This window comes from Nycticebus coucang, chromosome 6, assembly GCF_027406575.1.
Source record: "Nycticebus coucang isolate mNycCou1 chromosome 6, mNycCou1.pri, whole genome shotgun sequence".
Taxonomy (NCBI): Eukaryota; Metazoa; Chordata; class Mammalia; order Primates; family Lorisidae; genus Nycticebus; species Nycticebus coucang.
In genome coordinates this window covers 35,370,747-35,394,527 of record NC_069785.1, presented here as the reverse complement: position 1 = coordinate 35,394,527, position 23,781 = coordinate 35,370,747, and the positions used below count along the sequence as shown (strand labels likewise).

Below are 23,781 nucleotides of genomic sequence, written 5' to 3'. Positions count from 1 at the left end.
TGCAATAATAGTGAGGTGTGTCTCAGCCCCTAGTGGCCCTTACGGCCCTGGACTCGATCGCCACAGAAAGGAACCAGGCGTAACGCAGATTAGAAGCACAAGCTTATAGGAGGCGGGCTAACCTTATTTGCAGGATAGACACAAGCAACCTCCTCAGTAGCCTTTTATTGAGACAGCACAAGGCAGGTGAGGGGAGTGCTAGACAATGACTGCGTGCCTAAGGATCACCATGGGCTCAGGCTCTTTCTCCGCAAGGAGCACCTGCCTATGAATCGCCCGAGGGTCTGTTCCCCAGCTGCAAATCATCTTGCTCAGAGGTCATCTGGCTCTTGGCATCCTCTACAGAGGTGGTTATGAGCAAGGGCTCTAATTTCAAATTCCAGCTGTGCCCTGACTAAGACTAAGCCTGTGATAGCTTCTCCATGCCTCACTTCTCTCATCTACAAATACTTACCTCACTGGGTTGATGTAAGCATTAAGTTAGTTAATGTATCAATCATGCTTAACTTTGGGCTTTGCATATAGTAAGCACTTTTTAAACTATTATTGGCTATGATAAAATGTTATTCACCTGCCATGTCCCAGGCACTGTATTAGGCACCAATCAAACTGTTTCAGCAAAATGGTGGTCTTTTAATTAATGATTTATTCCTCACGCACCTTTGATGGCCATGTGCTGCAGTGGGGAGACATTGGAAACACAGAGGCCCATTTGAATTTCATTGCAGCACTCTGGGTGGGAAGTACCAAGGACTCAAATAAGGCTGATGTGCGTGGCAGGATGATGGACCCCAAAGATGTCCACATCCTGATCCTTGGAACCTGTGAATATGTTATGATAAATGGCAAAAGAAAACTTAGATTGCACATGAAATTTTGAAGTTGCTAATCTGGAAATCCCCAGGATTATTGGAGTGGACCCTCAGTAATCACAGGGTCCTTAAACATGAGAGAGAATGGCACCAGAGAGAATGGCTCAAATTTCTTGGAGGGACAGGCTGTGAGCCCCAAAATGTGGGCCACCTCCTGAAGGTAGAAAAGACAAGGAAGTGGATCCTCCCCTCAAATCTGCAGAAAGGAACACACCTGCCACACCAGCTCTGGATCAGGCTTCTCATAGATGGAACTGTACGATAGTAAATTGGGTGTTGTTTTAAGCCACTAGGTCGCGATCATCTGTCACAGCAGCAAAAGAAAACTGATACAACAAGAAGTGCTTTCTAGATGTCAGACACATAATAAAGGTAGGATTGACATCTTTTGGCAACCAATTAGAAAGGTGAGAAAGAGGAAAGCATTAACTAGAGTCTTTATGGATTTAGAGAGATAGGCAAGTGGGTTTACAGGCACGGAAATGGCAGGAGGAGAGCCTTACTTTTATTTAGCTCCACAGAGGTCGCAAGATTTTCCCCACACAGTCTCATTTTCCTGATGTCCCTGCGTAGCAAACAAAACAGGTTAGTTGCAGCTTAGTGATGAGCAAACGGACAAGTCAATGTGTGAAGCCACTTGGCTACCTCCCTGATACCAAAACAGGCATCCGATTTTATTGTTTTCGGCACCCAGACCAGTTGCACACAGTAATTAATAGATGTGTAGCAGGTCCTCTGAGGTCTGTTTAGTGAATCAGTGTCTGGCCCTGTCTTTGGGTAGTCTGAGTTTTAATGATAGTTTGGTTCTCAGGACATAGAAAAATCCAACATTTATTGAATTACCTATTTGTGCCAGATGTGTGCAAGACACTTCCCACTGCCTCATGTGATTTCATCCTCACAACAAGTAACCAGGTACAGTGAGGCCAGGTTTCCCTTTTATGTGTGTGACAACCAAGCCTGAGAGTAACAAAATAATTTGGACAAGGTCTTGCAACAGGTAAGAAAAAGACCAAGATTTGAATCATGTTCCATGTTCAGGACAAAGATTTGAATCATGCTCCATGACCAGAACCAAGATTTGACTCATGCTTCGTATCCAGGAACAAGATTTGAATCGTGCTTCATATCCACAGCCGAGATTGAAATCGTGCTTCATATTATATTTTCCTGCTGCACAGGGCAGCCAGGGAAGGAGGCTATGTATGGGTTGGAAAGAGGGGGCTAGGGAAGCACAGATACTTAGGACCTGTGACCAGAAGCTTGCCTCATAATCACTTTATTTTCTCTATTGAACAGACAAAAGATTAAAATAGAAGCAATTTGATTACTTTCCCAGCTGAGTGAGGACGGGGACCCCAGGTCCTCGGGGTGCCACCTCTGCTGCTTCTCCATTCCAGAGGCTCCTTCCCTAGCACATCAGCAAACATGCTCTGTCCTCTGTGTGCTCTTGTCCCCATCATCATCATCATCAGTCATTTAATCGCCTGGATGTTTTCAGAAAGTGATTATGAGGCTGGTTGACTGATTTCAGAAACAATAGGCTAATTATGTCCACATGATGGATGAGCCCCCTTGGGGCCAGAGGGAGGGACCGACAGACTTGGGTTGCACACACCACAGTACCATGTTGCTGGCGGCTCACAGGGCTGCCTCTGAGAGTGTGGGGTGTCCCGCAGGCCAGAGACTGTCCTGCTTCTATGCTTTTCTCTACCCTTCCAGGCGTGAAGGCTCTGGCCAAGACAGGAAACCAGAGAGGGAGAAAATTTAGAAATAGAGTTAGCAGAAATACTCATCTATCATGGGAGTGCCACACAGCCCACCCTGAGAACCCAGCTCAGGGACTGGCAGACTTCTGTGACTGGGCAGTGAGGTGGGATTCACGGCCCAGGAGGCTCTATGTCTGGTGCCCCTTCTCCTGGACTGCCCTCATTCCTGCACTGCTGCAACAGACCACCTGTTTAGTTTATTAAACTAAAGAGTGTCTTTGCCTAAATAAAACATAAAGTGAGGCTTAAGCTAATAAGAGCCATCAGTCTTGGGGAAACTCCGTCCCTGCCATGTCTGTCTTGTCTATTTGCACACAATAATGTGAGGGTTGAATGATCATTCAGGGAAAGGATTTCACAGAGTTGACGTGCAAGAAGCTCTTTGTACCTGGTGGCTACTGTTCTGTATTATAGTGAGAAGTAGGATGTTCTAGCGAGCAGTTTGAACTTTTACACCTGTTCCTCAGCTGAGGAAGTCAATATAGAAGGAAACCAGCGTACATATCCAAAATGAAATACACAGCTGGGATGTGAAATATACGCTGCTGGCTGCGGAGCTGGGGCCGCCCGCACTCTCACACACCTCGGGGGTCTGACAGGCACGGCCCATTCATTAGGCCCTGATGACACGAAGTAATGGAACAGCAGCTCTTTCTCATCTCCCAAGAACAATGCTACCAACCATCTTCCCAGGCTTTTCCTTTTCTTGCAAAGAACCTTATGACTTTATTCACAGTATTGTGCTAGAAAAATGAGGTCAGAGTAGTACATACTACACAGCCTGGGACAGCACAGAGAAATTAGCATCATGGATTCTCTAAAAGTCACCATGGAGTCAGCAGATTGAACTTTCTCCCTGCCCTGCTCTGCTAAGAAGTAGTAGGTTTGCTACTTTGTAATTCAGACCAGATTTTTGGCCTCCAGGAAGTCATAGGGCACAGAGCATGGACGGCATGAGGCCCATTCCCAGTAAATGTGCCTGAGTCTAGATGGTGTTATTCTGCCTGTGATCTTTGACGTAAGAGCATGCCTTTCTCCACCAGCCATCAGGGAAGTCTTCTAAAAGGCCACCAAGTTGCCACAGTTCATCTCCTCGATGTGAATGGTTAGTGGTGTGCAGTGATGCTTTGACAATGCCACTTACTCACTGTAGTCAGTCACTGCTGGAATTTTAAGGGTTTTTTTTTTTTTTTTCCATCTCAGGTTTTGCTATTAGGGAAAGCAAGCTGCCTTACATTAAAGTAGGTCATTAAAATGGGGTGGTAAAATTCTTGGTGCTCATCAATTTAACCTGATGAAGCCACAGGTTTTTAATTTGCCATTTTAATAAACTAGCACACCCCTTTTTAAGAGCTCAGTAGGTCAGAAGGAAATAGAATCTTAGAATATTAAGCCACAGATGACCTGACTTTATCAAGCTGGACAGTGTCTTAGAGAGATAGGGGTTCTTACCCAAGGTCACATAGCCAGAACCAGAACAAAGGGCTCACGTGGCCTGCCCAGTACTCTTGGTGCCAGACCACACTTACAATCATTTTCTTCAACATGAATTTTATATTGCTAATTTCATTTTAAAGAAATTGAAGCTCTGGGAAAGTGATTAATCTGCCCATTTGAGAGTCAGAAAGAGAACTAAAGCTTTATGACTTGCAGGACTTTATTTCTGAATGCATTTCATGGTTTATTAAGAGAGCATCTAGACAATATAATATAAGTTGAAAGGATTAATAAAGATAACTATGGGGGGGGGGGTTATGAAGCTGTCGAAGGAGCTCTAAGATGGTGAAGTAGATGGGTTTAAATTCCAGCAGTATAGGTTTGAATCCTAACCCAACATTTATAATTGTGATACAGAATGATCACAATTATGGCATGTTTCAGTCTCCTTGTATGTCAAATGAAAATAGTGACAATGTCCACCTTACATATCAGGATTCAATAAAATACTGCTCAGTTTAATGTCCTGCCGCTGAGAAGTTCAGAAGTGAGTATGCAAAGTACAGGTCATGAGAACTTCATTTGTCATGTCTGATGATTTCAGCAAACTAACAGCAGAGAGCCCAACTCAGATAAAGTATCCAATGGGGGATGTCCCTGACTGACATGCCTATGGGTTTGGAGGTGGAGCCAGCCCTGGGCTGCATTGATTTGGTGGCCCTGCTCACTGTCCCCATAGTCATCTTGCCTCCGTTCCAGCTTTGTACTCAGGCTGGCAGGAAGATGACTGTAGTTCTGGGCCTCATCTCTGCACACTGCAGTGTCCAAGGAAAAGCAAGAATGTTTATCCTGCCCTGATATTATGAGCCAGGACCCTGAGATCACCTTTGATGGGAGAACTTAGTCACCCATGAACCAATGAGAGGGGCCTGGATAGCAGGATGTGTGGTTAGTCAGTAGGGCCCATTTCTGAAATGAAGCTGGATCGTCTTGCCCTGAGGAACATGGGCTATAAGGTGGAGAGGTGGAAACCTGGATAAAGTCTGTTAAGGGTTCTGTTAAGAAGGGAGAAGAGACAAGTGGGTTCTGGGGCCGTGGTGGATAGTGCACATTCGGCACAATGGTCGTCGTCTTCAGCATCTTTAACCAACTGAGCAGTTAGTGTTGAGATGTAGCTGTTTCTAGCCGTTGATGTTCAGAAGATGAATAAAGGCCAAAAAAAAAAAAATTATGCTAGTAGAACTGGAGTCAGTGCTACGATCTGTGCTCTGGAGTATGTGGCTCCACTGGGCGCAGCAGTTCTCTAGTAGGTGCCGGTGGAGATTAACTGGCCTGAGGGGAACTTTGGGCCGGATTAGTTATAACCTCAGTTGTATCGACAGCCCTGCCACATACTCCAGTGACCTCAACAAAAGCAGAAAACTAAATGTCTGGTAGGCGCCTGTGTGTGCTTTTGTAAGAGCTTTCTCACCGAGACTCTCTGATCTGATTTGGAGCTTCAGAAATAAGTTAAATACCCTCAAACCAAGACTTTCAATCAGTTGTGTCATATTAGTTTTCTACTGCTCCTGTAACAAATGATCACAAGCTTAGTGTGAAATGTGCTAGGAGGGCTGCCTCCTCCTGGGTCCTCTAGGACATCCTATAAGACAAGAAAACCCACATCTTGCCTCACTCAGGTCATAGAGGCCCCGGCGTGCCTCAGCTGGTGACTGGCCCCTTCTGCAGTGATATCACATTGGCCTATTGCTGTCATCACTAGTCCTTGTCCAACACAGACTCTGCTGCCTCCTGTGGGGAAGAACCCTGTGATTACATTGAGCCCTGGATAATCCAGGATAATCTCTCCACCTCAAAATTTTTAACTTAATCACATCACATTTAACTTAACACATTTATAGCTTCTGGGCATTGAAACACGGACATCTTTATGGAGGGAGCATTACTCAGCCTACTGCAGGGAGAATAACAGCTGAGGTCAAAAGACACTTGTTCATTGCCCTTGGAAATGATCTACCACCTGTTCACGCCTCCAGAGCATTTATTGCATAGCACAAGCTGGCTTTTTAGTCACTTTAAATTTTAAAAATAAGTGTACATAATTTAGATGCACATAATTATTTTTCTTTTCCTATTGTATTGTAAGCATGATAAATTACCTTCTAATTTAACCTAAGTACAGTGCAATTTTGTTTGCTCCCTCTTCTCAATGTGATTGGAAGACTTTTTCTTCCAAAATGATCTAGATTTAAGAGCATTCACAAAATGTAACAGCAGCGTAGGCCTGGGATCTGTAAGCTGCAGGGATTTGCTTTGCCAGTGTCTAACATCTACTCTTTGATGTTAAGTATGTAGCTCAATGCGTGATAGCCATTTGGATTGCCATCTAAATTTGGAGGAGAAAAGATTCTTTCTAAACCCTCTGCAGCCTAAAAATGTGCACCCATACCATGAGAGTAAGTGACCTTTTGTTAGTTGACGTTGCAAAACTGGTAATGTGACCATTTGAAAAGGAGTCATGCCAACTGTGGTAGGTGATTCTCTAGAGAATTTTCTTGCCATGGTCATGCAAGGTGGGCTTAGGGTTCTGAAGTCAGAGGAGCAGGTCATCAGATAAGTTTGGGGAGCAAACGAGCATAAGTGATACCTAAGCTCCATACCCATGAACTAGGGTCTGATTTAAAGACACTCTGATTCTTCGCTATTATACAGAAGGTCTGACTAGGCCAAAAATCAGGTAGTGAAGTAGCTATTTTTCTTTTCAAGTATCCTTCTGACATCAAGTCTCCCTAAACAATTCAGTGCCTTGGAAATACTTCTCTTCTGAGTTAGCCTGAACGATCATTTAAAATGCAGCATATAGATCATGTATTTGATACCATTGCCTAAATGTGACTACCCCTAATTATACTAATTGAAAAAGTAGAATGAGTTAAAATGTTAATAATAATCTCATAAATAAATCCATCTATAATTGTCAAGAAAACCATCGGTATATGACTAGCTTCTCTAAGACATTCTTGTTTCTCATCAGAAAACAAGTACTTGGTTATATTTCTTTCTTTTTACTTTTTTTTTTTTTTTTTTTTTTTTTTTTGTAGAGACAGAGTCTCACTTTATGGCCCTCGGTAGAGTGCCGTGGCCTCACACAGCTCACAGCAACCTCCAACTCCTGGGCTTAAGCGATTCTCCTGCCTCAGCCTCCTGAGTAGCTGGGACTACAGGCGCCCACCACAACGCCCAGCTATTTTTTGGTTGCAGTTCTGCTGGGGCCGGGTTTGAACCCGCCACCCTCGGTATATGGGGCCGGCGCCTTACCAACTGAGCCACAGGCGCCGCCCTCTTTTTCCTTTTTGAAAAGAACATCATAGCTTCCCTTTTTCACCCTTTAAAACTGATTATGTTTTAATATATATTTTGTAAAGTTTTTTAAAAAATCCCACGAGCTGAGTCATCCAGTACACTTGCCAGGACCCTCTAGAAACTCAGCTGAATCGGTGGATAAAAATCCTAGAATTCTATCAGTCTGCTGAAGTGTTTTCACTGCATGTAGGTAAGTCCTTATGGTATAATATATGTGTGAAAGGGGGAGGAAGAGAGATGGAAGACGGCACCATGCATTATCACAAACAGTAGATTTAAATTCTCCACCCAAACTTGGCCTTGCTTCTGGCAGCTGCCCAACTTCAGGAGTCCTGTTTCTTATGAAAACTGAAGTGTTTTTTAGTTATTAACAGTGGCATTTCCAAAGATGAACTTTAAAGCAACAGAAAGAAAATCAGTATTTAATTGTAGCTGTTCTTAATGTACCTATCCTTCTCTGCTTATGAAAGTAATTAAAATATATCTCGAGAAATAGCTCCCCTTGCTGTTTAAAAATCCTATAAAAATTGTCAGCATTCCCCCATGAACAGCAGGAAAAAGTAAAAATATTCAGTGCAGGGACTACATGTGTGAATCACTTCCTGAAGGAAAATAACATTCCAAACTAATCATGACAAAGAGTCCACAATTGTAAGAGGGACTTTACCTAACAAATACAACCAGTGTAACCTGGTCCTTTGTACCCTCAATGAATCCCAAACAATAAAAAAAAAGAATAACGTGTTTTCCATCTGATCATTTATGACTTCACATGGAAGGCCTTTTAACTGCATGGCACGCACTTCTTCCCTGGTAATGGGGACCTATTCTAGAAATATAAAGAACTTCAGAAAAAGGAGCCTTTGGAAGAAAAGTAAGAAAGGGAGCTCTTACTGTTTCTCTTCTCTCATTTCTTTGGGAAGTATTTGTTACTGTAGATGTGCCCTCTGAATTGTCTTACTTTCTAATTGTCTTAGACATCACAGTTTTACCTGTAATTTTACACTTCATTTTTCATTAAACACTTCAGGTGTGTTATTTAATTTCCCCAACCAGCCTGCTGTGGGTAATAATTTGCCTTGAACTAGTTTCACATTGAGTGTTTAAACCTTGAGCATGTAACAAACACTCAGAAAATAGTAGTCAACTGAAAAGCTAACTTAAAAGCAGCACAATTGGAGGTAACTCAGCTACTCAGATAAGGATGGGCAGCAGAAACTTGTGAATGAGGGATGTCCTGAATCCCAGGAACATGTTGATTCTGGGGCAAAGTCTTTGGTAGTGGGCAGCCTGGTTTCCAGTATGGAGAGCAAAGTCACTGCAGAAGGGTCTGCTGATACTGGAGACATAGAACTAAGTGCTGCCTGCAGCCCACCTTTCTCCATGGGCCCCAGGGTGCTGGGTGCAGAGCAGACTAAAGAAGGCCACTCAGCCTGGGCATAGCACATGCCCCCTCCCTGCTCTGAAGAGGATTGCTCTTAAGCCCCAATTAAGGAAGAGGGATGCATTTGGAGCCCTTGGTGATGAACGAATAATGGCTAGAGATCCCTTGACTGCCAGGATTCAATTTCAAAATAATGATCCTTTAATCCTCGCTTTCTTTCTCCATATGAGGCGTCTTACTCTTTTTACGCTCACATTGAATCAGCCTTCCATCCAGAAACAAACACAGAAAGCTTCCCAAGCTACAGCTTTCCAGGGTCACATCTCGGCTGCTTGAGACGAGTACGCAGCCTGATGGAACAGGTTCCTCTTAGCCTGAGGGACAGCTTTCTCCCCAATCTCAGCATCACCTCAGCCTAGGCTCCTTCGTATAGATAACGGCTCTCAAATTCTTCAGTGCAAGACCACTTGGCACTCTTGAAAATTACTAAGAACCTCCAGAAACTTTAGGTATGTGGGCTATCTTTATCCATGTCTAATATATTAAAAATTAAAATTCAGAAATTTTTTAGATATTCTTAATTCATTTAAAAATGATTTCAAAAACTCACTACCTGTTAAATAATACACTTCTATGAAAAACAGCCAAAATTTTCAAAATAAAAAAAATAGAAGAGTGATATTGTCTTGTGTTTCTGTAAATCTCTTCAATGTCTGACTCAATCTAAGGTAGCAAGATTCAATCTGGTTAAAGAACAGGAAGAAAATTGGCCTCAGACATGTAGTTGGAAGGAGAGGGATATTTTAATAGCCTTTTCAGATAATTTGTGGGTAGTATATCAAAATTGAAAAGGTAGTGGTTTATCAAAGGTTAGCTGATATGCAGAGTCTGGAACTGTATTAAAGAAATTTTTGCATCGCAGTACATTAAAGTTCAATGGTCTACCTTCAGGTTGAATGGATCTTTTACCTGTGAGTGTTTTTTTGTAACATCATGCATTGGTCATTGGGAAATTACTGGTTTACTGAGTTATGCAAAGCTTCCAAACGTTGACACATTTCATTATAAAATATTTTTTAAATCACATTTGTTAATATCAACAGCTTAACCAGAAAAGTCTTCAAGTCTTGGAAGCTTCCTATTTTTTAGCCAGATTGAGTTTAGCTGCCTTAGATTAAATCAGACACTAAAGAGATTTATAGAAACACAAAACAATGTCGCTTTTCTACTTTCAGTGGCTTATGAACATTTTTCAAAATTCTGATTTTCTGAAAGCTCAAATTTCATTATCAGCAACAAATACTGTCATTAAAAGGATGGCTTCTTTCATTTATACAAAAAAAAAAGAGTTGGTTATCCAAGTCTGATGAACCATTTTTGTCATTCCATGACCTAGGTGGCTGGTTTGGCTTGCGGCTCCATCACACAAGTGCTTTCCTCCAGAAAAAAACACTGAACTTTGATACACAGCAGAAATTCTTTGCTTCTTTTCTTTTTATTTACCAAGGTATTAAAAATATGTAAATGCAAGAAATAATTATTAATAATTCTTACTGCTTTATTCAGGACATTCTTATGTAAAACTGGGCTTTCCTCTGGGGATGTGGCCATAAAAAAATAGGGTTGGTTGCTGCTGACTCAACTCATACTTAGGTCTGGGAGGTTTTACCCACCAATGCTTTCATACCTTCGGTGCAACTATCAACACAGTGAAACGTGCAAATAACATTTTAGAATCATTATGAAAATATATTTGACCCTGTGAACTCCCTAAAGAGTCTCAGGCCTCCAAGGGTCTGCAGATCACACTGTTCTAACCACTAGTATAGCAAGTAGTAACAGTTAACCTTTATGAAGCATAAGGGTTACATGCATTCTATTATAACCATATGCAGCATACATGGTTATATGCCTTATTTCAATCCGCAGGTACAGAGATCTGTGGAGAGCATAACATATTCTACAACATGTATTCTTTTTAACCTCCTAACCTTGGTACCTTGGTACATTCTGTCTGTTTTGCTGCTAGTGCATGGGAGCTAATGAAAATCTGAGACATTGGCCAGGCGCTGTGGTTCACACCTTTAATCCTGGTGCTCTGGAAGGCCGAGGCAGGTGGATTGCTTGAGTTCAGAATTTCAGGACCAGCCAGAGTAAGAGCGAGACCCCACCTCTGCTAAAAACAAAAACAAAAACACTAGTAGGATGTTGTGGTGAGCACCTATATTCCCAGCTACTTGGGAAGCTTGGGAAAGAGGATCGCTTGAGCCTAAGAATTTGAGTTGCTATGAGCTATGATGCCAGGATGCTCTACCCAGGGCAACTGAGTGAGATTCTGTCTCAAAATAAATAAATAAATAAATAAATAAAATAAAATAAAATAAAATTCGAGCCATTGTCAATAGCATGATGCTGGCAGGATAAAGCTCCATTTTCTCAGTCCCAGAAGTATTTAGTTTTCAGAAGTTCATTGACTCAGCCCATTTTGCTTGGTGGATGCTGAGGGCCTAACATATTTCAGAGCACAAAATATGCTGTGCACTTCACACTCTGGAGAAGATCCCTCCCCAAACCCCTGTTTTCTTTCTTCTTATAGTTACTATTTCTCTCACTCACTGGCCCTTGGACTCACGATTTGAAACCCTGTCCGGCTCAAATGGCCCTGAATGCCATGCCTTCCACAGACAATTACTACAACTGCCCTTCAGTAAAACAGCAGTGACCTAGGGGTTGAATTTTTTTATTGTGCTTTAATTTGGTCACATAGGTATGTTTATTTATCCTATTCTCTGATACCTACATTGAAGGCTAGCCTGAAGGAAAAATGAGGTGGAAGGTGTTCCTTGCTCTATCATTTCAGGCTAAAGAGTGGTTTCCTTTCCCATTTGCCCTCTCGTGAATTTTTGTTTGTTTGTTTTGTTTTTTTTGCTGTACATGTTCTAGTCTCTAGGCCATAAATGTTTATTTGTATTTTTGAGTCAGTGTGAGACTAAAAGCTCATCCAAATCCAGAATTAATCTGAAAGCCAGGCTAAGGGAAAGCTAATATTTACTTAGTTTTATTATGAGTCTGTAAAACTCCCTGTTGAAAAGAAGATGGTCCCTGAGCTGATTAATAATTCTGCCTGATAGGATCAGTGCTTTTCGAATGTGGCTGGAACTGGGGCGATATGTATTATCTCTGCAGAGAATTTTGTGATAAGAACTGTGCCCAGGGTGACCAACCCACAACTACGGGTCACATATGGATTATGTGAGGACTTTTTGCTTGTCTGCAGTGGTAGATATCACAAAAATTATCACAGACCTTTCTTTTTCCCTCTCATCAGCTTTCATTAGTGTTTATATAGACAAATAGTCTTCTTCCATTGTGGCCCAGGAAGCCAAAAGGTTAGGTACCCCATAGGGTTTAGAGGGAATTGTAGTCACAGGACTAGAAAAATGTATGTTGGATCTAAGAGTCTCTATGTTTCTGTTTTGTTTTCATCCTTATTGCCAACATTAACTAGGATAAATAGACACTCGTACCTTTGAACTCTGTGGAAACAAGTTTCCCGAGAAGGAACCCAGCTTAGCCTAATGATAACTGGCCCCCTCGTGAGGGTACAGATGTTTTCTAACCCAACAGATTCCAGCTAGCAATGCTGGCCTAGTGAGAACACTCAGGGACATCTTCTCACTGTACTTCTCTCTGACTTACGCAGCCTTTTTTTTTCTGTTTTTCGGCTTATGTCTCCCATCTGAAACTAACCCACCCACAGGGTTGACAGACACAGCAGTAAGTTAAATTAATCTTTACATTTAGGTCTCTCTTAGAGCTTTGGTAACTCAGTTCTATTTTTGTGTCCTCGCGATGAGCCCAGACTGTATATAGAGCAGACATCTGCCATAGACAGTGACATGGAGTAGAAACCTCCACTGTTAAAGACAGCACAGGCCCCTGCAAGCATCCAGCTGAATTTACTCCCAGTTCTCTCACTCACCGACTGAGTGACCTTCATCGTCCCTTTAGCTCTGCCTTCATCACCCAGCCTGAATGAGGATCTTCATGCCATCCCTGCCTGGCAGAACTGTTGTAGGCAGCACCAGACTAGGAGGCATCTGTGATTCAAGAGTGACAAATCCCGCCTCCGTCGTGGCATCCTCTGAAAGTGTGTACGGCATAGGGAGGGGAAGATACTTGGGATATCTTCCCAGCCGTTCTCATGGGTCCCCTTCCACTTTGTCCTCCGGCTCTCCCTGCCTCTCCCTCTGATCGTCTTCCCACACCAATGCAGGGCGGCAGTTTTCAGGGCCAGTTAGTACAACTTAGGAAGGCCCCAAAGCTGTTCAGAGCCCCACTGCAGTGATCTTCCCCTTAGTCGGGCAACCCATGGCATTTCTGCATAACCAGTATGAGCCCCCTACAAATTCTGAATTCAGACTCTTAGTAATTTTTTTCTCTTGGTGCTTGCAAGTAGTCTGTGATGCAGCATCAGCAGACTCCTGCCGAAGACGCAGGGCAAGGAAGTCAATTCCATGGGCGCCCGTGAGATTTCAGCCGCAAAGCCTTTAGGCTGACACAGTGCTCTCTCCGCGCGCTTCTCTCCATCCCCGGTATATTTTTATATTGATATCATCCAAAACATCTTTCACAATTCTTGAATCAATGACTTGGCTTTATCAATTCATGGCACAGGGTGTCTTTGAAATACTTTCAGATAATATCTATGGTAGAGACGTTCCATTGCTTACTATTGCTTTACCCGAAAGAAGCACTGGCCAATGTCTTCCTCTCGTGCCCTCACCCACCCAGAATCAGTCGCTCCCTACTCTATCCCATGGCACTTACACATGCCACTGTATTATAAAATAAAAATAAAATGTATCATTTATAAAATAAAAATGTGAAGAACTAACTTGTAAACTCTCCAAAGGCAAGGGCAGGGTCTTCTCGGTTACTGTCTTTCTGGCCTTGATTCAAACATTGCTTAATCAAAATAGAATATTTAGTATCTTCGATTAATAATGGCATTTTCTTTTCTTATGGTGTGGCTGCCGTGTTTGTCTTTGAATGATATAGCCTATCTCTTTGCATGTCACACCCACCCTTAAAAAAAGAATTTTTTAACCTCTTCTGTTAAAAAACCGACAGTTTGTCTTGTAGTTGAATGAAGTGGCTGAGATGCCCAGCTCTCCCTGAGCCAGGACAGCCACCATCGTGGTCCCTCCTGTTGTCCTTCCAGCAACGCTGAAGGAACTCATCTCACAGACAATGATCCTCTGGGCCCAGGAGGACCAGATCCAGGATGCGGAGCTGGTCCGGATGATGTTCAACCTCCTCCGGAGGCAGTACGACAGCATCGGGGAGCTGCTGCAGGCACTCCGGAAGACCTATACCATCAGCCAGGTCTCCGTGAGCGACACCATCAACCTGCTGGCTGCACTGGGCCAGATCCGCTCCCTGCTCAGTGTCAGGATGGGCAAGGAGGAGGAGCTCCTCATGATCAACGGGCTGGGGTGAGTCATTCGCTATTCCGTGCAACTCCCTCTAGAGAACTACACGTGGGAAGGCTGGTTTATCTGAGATATGGGTGTTTTGGAATCTGTGTGCCCTGATCCTGCCTTCACTCCTCATGGAATTATAGCCTTGCCAATGGAGTCACCTCTGTAAACTGCCATTCTTTGTTGAAAGAAGTGTGGAGGAGTCTTGTAGAAAAGCACTTATTTGGTTTGAATCTTATAAAAAATAACCCAGGAGGGGGGCGTTTTTCAAAGAGAAAAAGAAAATACTTACAAATTGAGGAGGACAGCTGAAAATGGCACGCCACATAGATTCCAACTGACTCGATGCCTTCTTGTTGTCTCTCCAGCCTGTCACTCTGACATTCGGTCCCCCCTCCATGTATTTATGTGTTCTTATCCCTGAATTTTCACAGCATGGAAATAAGCAAGTTCTGAGTCTCTCTTTGATCCTTATCCTAGAGATATAATGAACAACAAGGTGTTTTACCAGCATCCCAACCTCATGAGAGTCCTTGGCATGCATGAGACGGTGATGGAGGTGATGGTGAACGTGCTGGGTACAGAGAAATCTCAGGTAATGCGCTAAGGAGAACTTAGCCAGAACATGACCCCTGGGGCAAGGGCACATGAGGTGACGTGTTCAGAGCCACCTGGCTGATGTCTATCGCCTCAGTTACTCTCCTAGGGGTATGGGGGGATATGTACAATACTGGGAAGGAGCCCCAAGATGCTGCTGGATGGAATCCCCCGTGTAAAGGCATCAGCTCTTGAATCTTGGGGCTTTTTCTGTTTGTCCTGCTGGGGCATTTGCCTGCTGGGTTTGCTTCCTGCTTTCTGCAGCCCTGCTCCTTCCAAGATGGAACAACGTCCAGTTGCACACAGGAGCATGCTCCATGCTGAGTCTGGAGAAGGCTCTTTTAAATGAGAATAAGATCTTACTAATGGCCCTGGCAGCATTCCCTCTGGAGTGTGAGTGTTTCCTCTGTTAGTCAGGCTCCTGCAGAAGCTGGTTTCCTCGCCAGCTGCCCCATAGGAACCCACAGTCAGGGTAAGCTCCCATTTTCAAGGGGAAAGGAGTGGACCAGGGCCACACTGAGCATTTATCCCAGTTTGCCCAGGGCCCTCATCGGGGTTAGATGGCAGGGAAGGCCGTAGATGAGGCTGGATTTCAAATGTTGAAAACCCCCGAGTGCCAGGATCCTAGGAGTGAATGATTTCCAACACAGCATCACCAGTGGTGGCAAGTGAGAGTGTGAAGGAAGAACAGAAGCCCAACGTCATATTTCTCACTGGATATTCCTGGTCATAGTCACTGCTCACATTCCTCTCCTGATGTCTCAGAAAAGTGACATTTCTCAAGAAGATCCATGAACAAAGGTCTCGATGCCTCAGCAAGCAAGTAGACTGAGGGACTCTATTTCTCAGCACATCCTCTGATTCTAAAGGAGGAAACCAAGCAAGGTTAACACGGACACGTGGTACTGAATATCATAGAATCTAAACTAAGTGTGGCCCAGCTGGGGATGCTAATTACTTTGTCAAGAAGAGAGGCCAAGCACAATCAACAGAGATACAAGTTGGCCTCTCCATGCTAAATAGTATAAATCAAATTATGAGCACTACAAGAGCCTATAGGAGAGCAAATTTCAAGGACAAAAGTAATTGGAGAAGGCTCCCAGGGAAGATGCTGCTCTTCAGGCTTCCGTAACTGTAGGGGCCAGTCTTGACCCAGGCGGCTCAGGCATTGATACACTGGTGAGCCTTGTCTCCCTACGATTACCCATCTCCCTTTATGTTATTTCCCATCAGAGTTCTATCCACTCCCTTCCTAGTTAAAAACAATAGTCTGGTTGCAGGACCTTGCAGTTTCATGTGACATCCAAGGATGACGGGGATTCTTGTTTGACACCTGTTTCCTTTAGAGGAAAGTGATTTCAGGAACTATAATTAACTCTCAATGTTTTTGGAAGCCTCTTCCTAGGGGCACCCCATCCTCTGTCCCTCCACATAATAAGTCTTGGAAAACACTAGAAGTAAGGAGAAAGTTCATTTTTCAAAGCTTTCACAGCTTGCAAGACCTCAACCCACCACCCAAGACTCTGAGGTCCTATTGTTCAGAAAGGCCTCATGATAGATCATGGTAGATGCTTTTCTCTGACACTTCCTACTTCTTCCCACAGATTGCTTTTCCAAAAATGGTTGCTAGTTGCTGCCGCTTCCTTTGCTATTTCTGTCGAATTAGCCGGCAGAATCAGAAGGCCATGTTTGAGCACCTGAGTTACCTACTAGAGAATAGCAGTGTTGGCCTAGGTACGTATGTCATGTTGTAACTTCTACATTCAAACTTGGAGGTCACACTCCTACTGGCCACTTAGGAAATAAAGGGAAAAAGCTGCATAAAAGCACTGGTATTTTTAAATATTCAAAGGGACCCTACCTGATCTAAAAAGACCTGAAATGATTTTGTCATGTCTATGTTCACCAGCCTAAGTAGAGATGTTGCTACCAACCAGCATTGGTGACATTAACTGTGCTGGTGTAGCCATATAATTTTGCTTCATCTCTCTTGGAATCTTTGCCCCATGGTTTATGAAATGCTGCCTAGGATTGCAGATGTAGTCTGGGGACCCGACTCCTGCCAGCCCACTCAGCTGACCACAGAGCAATGCTAATGAAACCAAGGTCGCAGATTCAGTCTCTTCCTGGCAGGCTGGCTACAGGCTGCATGCCTGTCCCATTAGCCAAACAGCAATTGCTTTCCTTAGCTGCGAGGCAGCCTGGCCAAGAGCAACTGTGGATAAACAGTGTAAATCCATCACCACCACTAGGAAGGCAGGTCAGTGCCTATGCCTTAGTCACCTGTCTGGAAAGAAGCCAAACGAATCCATGGGATACACAAATACATGCACCTGAAGTCTGAAATCTCATTTTTTTCTCAAATGCAACCTTACACTGCCAACCTTTTTATAAAATTCCACCTGAAGTTTTTCTTAATTCTACTGTAACAGGCAAAAAAAAAAAAAAAAAAACCTAAGAAAATTCAAAAACGACATTGGTGATGAGATGTTATTTTTAAATGCTAGGTGGTAGCCCCCAGAAATGACCAAGTTCTTTGGGCTTGGTTGGTCAACTGACATCTGAGAAGGGGACCCCCAAGAAGTTTTTGTGTTAGACGACGTCTTGGAAAGACACAGTCTGGCTGGTCCTATGAACTCATTTCCTATTAATCCATGTTTACAGGCAATAATGAGTGTGGGGACGAAAGACAGCAAACAGAGCTGTACATTAGAGCATACTGTTTGCATTTGTTCGGTAAAGTCCTCTCATAATTATGTCCTCCCCCCAGGAGGTGCACCATACACCATAACCCCTCTCTTCCCCCTCCTCCCGTCTCCCTTGTTCCCCCACGTCCCACCTTGAATTGATTTGAGTTTTTCTCTCATGGAGGTACATATCAGACCGTCTACTGGCTGCTTTGGACAGAGCTGTTCTTAAACTGGGCAGGCTGCCGGGTTGGGAAACTGCAGCGTGACCCAGGTTTTGTGTGTCTGCCGTCCTCTGCTGTCCTCTTGTGTGCACTGCAACCTTGTCTCCGTGCTGCATCCTCTGTCCCTTTCTGACACCTTCTCTGCTCCTTCCTCAGCCTCCCCATCAATGAGAGGATCCACCCCCCTGGATGTGGCCGCTTCCTCTGTGATGGACAACAATGAATTAGCCCTTGGATTAGAGGAACCAGACCTGGAGAAGGTAACGGGCCCTTGGGGAGGCAGTGTACTGTTCTTTTCTGTGTACTGTGCAGCCCAAGGTCTGGGAACCTAATTGCGGCAAAGGGTCTCCCATGGGCTGCAGTAACCAACATCATAGACGTGAATGTGTGGGCATTTGTGTCCTTTGTACGTGGAGGCTCATCCTCATTGGTCTACAGGCACACCACTGGGTACCTGGGTTCCTAATAAAGTTCTGTGTTATCTAATTTATAAGTTTACATGAGAAGGAAAGAGACGTGACAGAAAATTGTATAGTCAATGTCCAGTCTGTGTGCAGCTGAGACACAGCTGGGCTGCCCTCCCCGGTATTGCTTGTGGAGCTCCTGGTGGTGGCAGAGGTTGGGACTGGTTCACCCGTGTCCTTTCCCATCTCTTTCTCAACACTATGTCCTTGACCGGATAGCTGACAAGATTAACAGTGCACTCTGGGAGTGCAGAGAAGAGCAACCTAGTCGGGCGAGAGGGCCTGGGAAAGCCAAAGGTCGTCCACAGTACCGCAGGTTTGGGAGCACATGGGGAGGACGCAGCCCCAGCAGGGGCATCCTCATGGCCATGAGGAATCAGGGTGGCCTGTGGCTGGGGAAGCATGCCTGTTTGAGGCTCAAAAGGAGAGCATGGGGTGCTAGAGAGGTGGAGAGTTGGTCAGACCGAGGCACAAAGTGCCAGGAGGGAAGCAGGGCAGGAGCAGCAGGGAGTTGGACTTCCTGGAACCACTACTGTCAGTATGGGAAGTGCGTGCTCCGTGAAATCGCTATGTGCCAGGCCCACGCTGAAGGCTCCCATGGATTGATTCACGTGACCTTAGAACAGCCGTTTTATCATTGCCTATGAGCTACAGGCAAGGAGACGGGGGTATAGAGAGACTGGGCAGCATCCTCCGTGCCATGGGGCTAGTCGGCAGCAGAGCCAGGAGGCAAGAGCTTAGGCTCCAGGCTGTGGTGGGACCTGCTATGTTACAGGATGTCACTACAAGCCAAACCCGGTGGAAACCACTGGAGACCATAGGGCAAGTGGCATGATCTAATTTGTATTTTAGAGGATGCATCCTAGTTTCAGTAACAACTGACTAGAACAGAGATAAGACTTCAGGCAAGGAGAGGAGTCTGGAGTAATCCAAGCTCATGGAGGTGCTGGCTTCAACCAACACCAGCACAGTGGATGTGAGGAATCTTGGGATCCAAAGGACCTTAGATAAGAGGACAGATAACAGCCATTAATCAGACACTGGGCCAGCCTGCTTCTTTCTCTCAGGTGTACAGGAGGTGGAGCAGATTTGAGGAGTCAGGTGATGAGTCTGCTTCACGTTGTGTTGAGTCTGAGCAATCCTAAGTCTCCCCTGCAAGGTCAAGTTACGGGTTGACTATGGAACAGTCTCAGGAGAGCTCTCTGAGCTGCACGTGGAGTATGTGGAGGGTGACTGAGCTCTGGGATGGGGGAACGTGACCCCAAAGGTTGGCCAGGCCAGAGCCCTGAGGACCACCAACATAGAGGGAAGAAAAGGCACCAACAAAAGCATAAAGAGGGGCAGCACTCTGGGTCGCCTTCATCTGGCTGAGGCCACCACACGGGGAGTGTAGGTAACGTCACCACTGGCAAAGACTCTGCTGCTTCAGGCCTTGGCGGGAAATCATTGGCCAAGCTGCAGAACCATGTCTGATCTGTTCAGATGAAATGATAGTGACCCACCAAAACTCGCAGAAGTTTTTGAATTAGTAAATTCTGTTTCAAATCCATTGACTAGCAACTATTGAGGGCCTGTCATGAACCAGACGGGACAAAATGCCTGTGTTTATGTGTTGATGGAATGATACAATCCTCTTTGTAGAACCTAAAATCCTCTTTATACCTTATATATATTTTTAAATGTATAAAATTTTAATAGGAAACTGAATCGGAATTATAAAACAGTACATGCCTGTGTTTCTGCCGCGTATTTTTTGTAAGAGGAGGGTATATTTATTTCCTGGGGTTGCTATTATGAAGTGTCACAGATTAGGTGTCTCAGACATCAGACATTCATTTTCTCTTAATTCCGGAAGCTTCTAAGTTCAAAATCAAGGTGTCAGCAGATTTGATTTCTCCTGAGGTCTCTCTTCCTGGTTTGCAGATGGCCAGGAAATTACCCAAGTTTGGTTTGCAGGAGAGAACAGCAAAGTCCTGGGAAATGCCAGAGTTCCTCTCTGTTACTGATCACAACAGAAATTAGGTTTATTACAATTGAACAACAACCGCACCTCAACATGCATGTATGCACACACACACACGATTATGTTAGTGTCCAGTGAAATGCTCCGCATCTGCAGCCCTGTTAACTCTGCCTAAATCTCACTCCTGTTGATGTTTCCCTGACATTTTTTTTTTTTCTTATTGTTGGGGATTCATTGAGGGTACAATAAGCCAGGTTACACTGATTGCAATTGTTAGGTAAAGTCCCTCTTGCAATCATGTCTTGCCCCCATAAAGTGTGACACACACCAAGGCCCCACCCATCTCCCTCCCTCCCTCTTTCTGTTTCCCCCCCCATAACCATAATTGTCATTAATTGTCCTCATATCAAAATTGAGTACATAGGATTCATGTTTCTCCATTCTTGTGATGCTTTACTAAGAATAAAGTCTTCCACGTCCATCCAGGTTAATATGAAGGATGTAAAGTCTCCATTTTTTCTAATGGCTGAATAGTATTCCATGGTATACATATACCACAGCTTGTTAATCCATTCCTGGGTTGGTGGGCATTTAGGCTGTTTCCACATTTTGGCGATTGTAAATTGAGCTGCAATAAACAGTCTAGTACAAGTGTCCTTATGATAAAAGGATTTCTTTCCTTCTGGGTAGATGCCCAGTAATGGGATTGCAGGATCAAATGGGAGGTCCAGCTTGAGTGCTTTGAGGTTTCTCCAGACTTCCTTCCAGAAAGGTTGTACTAGTTTGCAGTCCCACCAGCAGTGTAAAAGTGTTCCCTTCTCTCCACATCCACGCCAGCATCTGCAGTTTTGAGATTTTGTGATGTGGGCCATTCTCACTGGGGTTAGATGATATCTCAGGGTTGTTTTGATTTGCATTTCTCTAATATATAGAGATGATGAACATTTTTTCATGTGTTTGTTAGCCATTCGTCTGTCGTCTTTAGAGAAAGTTCTATTCATGTCTCTTGCCCATTGATATAAGGGATTGTTGGCTTTTTTCATGTGGATTAATTGGAGTTCTCTATAGATCCTAGTTATCAAGCTTTCGTCTGATTGAAAATATGCAAATATCCTTTCCCATTGTGTAGGTTGTCTCTTTGCTTTGGTTATTGTCTCCTTAGCTGTACAGAAGCTTTTCAGTTTAATGAAGTCCCATTTTTATTTTTGGTGTTGTTGCAACTGCCATGGCAGTCTTCTTCATGAAGTCTTTCCCCAGGCCAATATCTTCCAGTGTTTTTCCTATGCTTTCTTGGAGGATTTTTATTGTTTCATGCCTTAAGTTTAAGTCCTTTATCCATCTTGAATCAATTTTTGTGAGTGGGGAAAGGTGTGGGTCCAGTTTCAGTGTTTTACATGTAGACATCCAGTTCTCCCAACACCATTTATTGAATAGGAAATCTTTCCCCCAAGGTATGTTCTTGTTTGGTTTATCAAAGATTAGGTGGTTGTAAAATGTTGGTTTCATTTCTTGGTTTTCAATTCGATTCCAAGTGTCTATGTCTCTGTTTTTGTGCCAGTACCATGCTGTCTTGACCACTATGGCTTTGTAGTACAGACTGAAATCTGGTATGCTGATGCCCCCAGCTTTATTTTTGTTACAGAGAACTGCCTTAGCTATACGGGGTTTTATCTGGTTCCATACAAAACACAGAATCATTTTTTCCAAATCTTGAAAGTATGATGTTGGTATTTTGATAGGAATGGCATTGAATAGGTAGATTACTTTGGGAAGTATAGACATTTTAACAATGTTGATTCTTCCCATCCATGAGCATGGTACGTTCTTCCATTTGTTAATATCCTCTGCTATTTCCTTTCTGAGGATTTCATAGTTTTCTTTATAGAGGTCCTTCACCTCCTTCGTTAGGTATATTCCTAGGTATTTCATTTTCTTTGAGACTATAGTGAAGGGAGTTGTGTCCTTAATTAGCTTCTCATCTTGACTGTTATTGGTGTATACAAAGACTACTGACTTGTGGACATTGACTTTATATCCTGAAACATTACTGTATTTTTTGATGACTTCTAGGAGTCTTGTGGTTGAGTCTTTGGGGTTCTCTAAGTATAAGATCATGTCGTCAGCAAAGAGGGAGAGTTTGACCTCCTCTGCTCCCATTTGGATTCCCTTTATTTCCTTGTCTTGCCTAATTGTATTGGCTAGAACTTCCAGCACTATGTTGAATAGTAAAGGTGACAGAGGACAACCTTGTCTGGTTCCAGTTCTAAGAGGAAAGGCTTTCAGTTTTACTCCATTCAGTAAAATATTGGCTGTGGGTTTGTTATAGATAGCTTCAATCAGTTTTAGAAATGTGCCACCTATGCCTATACTCTTCAGTGTTCTAATTAGAAAAGGATGCTGGATTTTATCAAATGCTTTTTCTGCATCTATTGAGAGGATCATGTGATCTTTATTATTGCCTCTGTTAATATGGTGGATAACGTTTATAGACTTGCGTATGTTAAACCAGCCTTGCATCCCTGGGATGAAGCCTACTTGATCATGATGAATGACTTTTTTGATTCAGCTTTTTTGATAAGCTGTAATCTATTGGCTAGGATTTTGTTGAGAATTTTTGCGTCTATGTTCATGAGTGAGATTGGTCTGAAATTCTCCTTTTTGTTTGGGTCTTTTCCTGGTTTTGGTATCAGGGTGATGTTTGCTTCATAGAATGTGTTGGGGAAGATTCCTTCTTCCTCAATTTTTTGGAATAATTTCTGCAATACAGGAATAAGCTCTTCCTTGAAGGTTTGGTAGAATTCTGGAGTGAAGCCATCTGGACCAGGGCATTTTTTGGTTGGAAGCTTTTTTATTGTTTCTTTGATCTCAGTGCTTGAAATTGGTCTGTTCAGGAGCTCTATTTCTTCCTGGCTGAGTCTAGGGAGAGGATGTGATTCCAAATATTGATCCATTTCTTTCACATTGTCAAATTTCTGGGCATAGAGTTTCTGGTAGTATTCAGAGATGATCTCTTGTATCTCTGTGGGATCAGTTGTTATTTCCCCTTTATCATTTCTGATTGAGGTTACTAGAGATTTTACTTTTCTATTCCTCGTTAGTCTGGCCAATGGTTTATCTATTTTATTTATTTTTTCAAAAAACCAACTCCTTGTTTCATTAATTTTCTGAATGAGTCTTTTGTTTTCAATTTCATTGATCTCTGATTTCATTTTGGAGATTTCTTTTCTTCTACTGAGTTTAGGCTTAGATTGTTCTTCTTTTTCCAATTCCATAAGATCTCTTGTGAGATTGTTGATGTGCTCTCTTTCTGTTTTTCGAATGTAGGCATCTAAAGCGATGAATTTTCCTCTCAAAACTGCTTTTACAGTATCCCACAGGTTTTGGTAGCTTATGTCTTCATTGTTGTTATGCTCAAGGAAGTTAATGATTTCCTGTTTTATTTCTTCCTTCACCCATCTGTTAATCAACAGAAGATTGTTTAGTTTTCATGCCTTTGGGTGGGGTCGAGCATTTTTGTTAGACTTGAGTTCCACCTTTA

General features: G+C 43.4%; 1 protein-coding gene across 2 annotated transcripts in view; it reads left to right on the top strand.

Annotated features, from left to right (window-relative positions):
* The window catches only part of RYR3 (ryanodine receptor 3), a 502,828-nt gene that overhangs the window by 339,477 nt on the left and 139,570 nt on the right, over positions 1-23,781 (top strand). For both annotated transcript variants that reach the window (XM_053594081.1, XM_053594080.1), the window contains 4 exons: positions 14,050-14,323; positions 14,789-14,903; positions 16,510-16,639; positions 17,973-18,076. In XM_053594081.1, the coding sequence (XP_053450056.1) occupies positions 14,050-14,323; positions 14,789-14,903; positions 16,510-16,639; positions 17,973-18,076 (623 nt within the window). The remainder of the gene's footprint in view (positions 1-14,049; positions 14,324-14,788; positions 14,904-16,509; positions 16,640-17,972; positions 18,077-23,781) is intronic.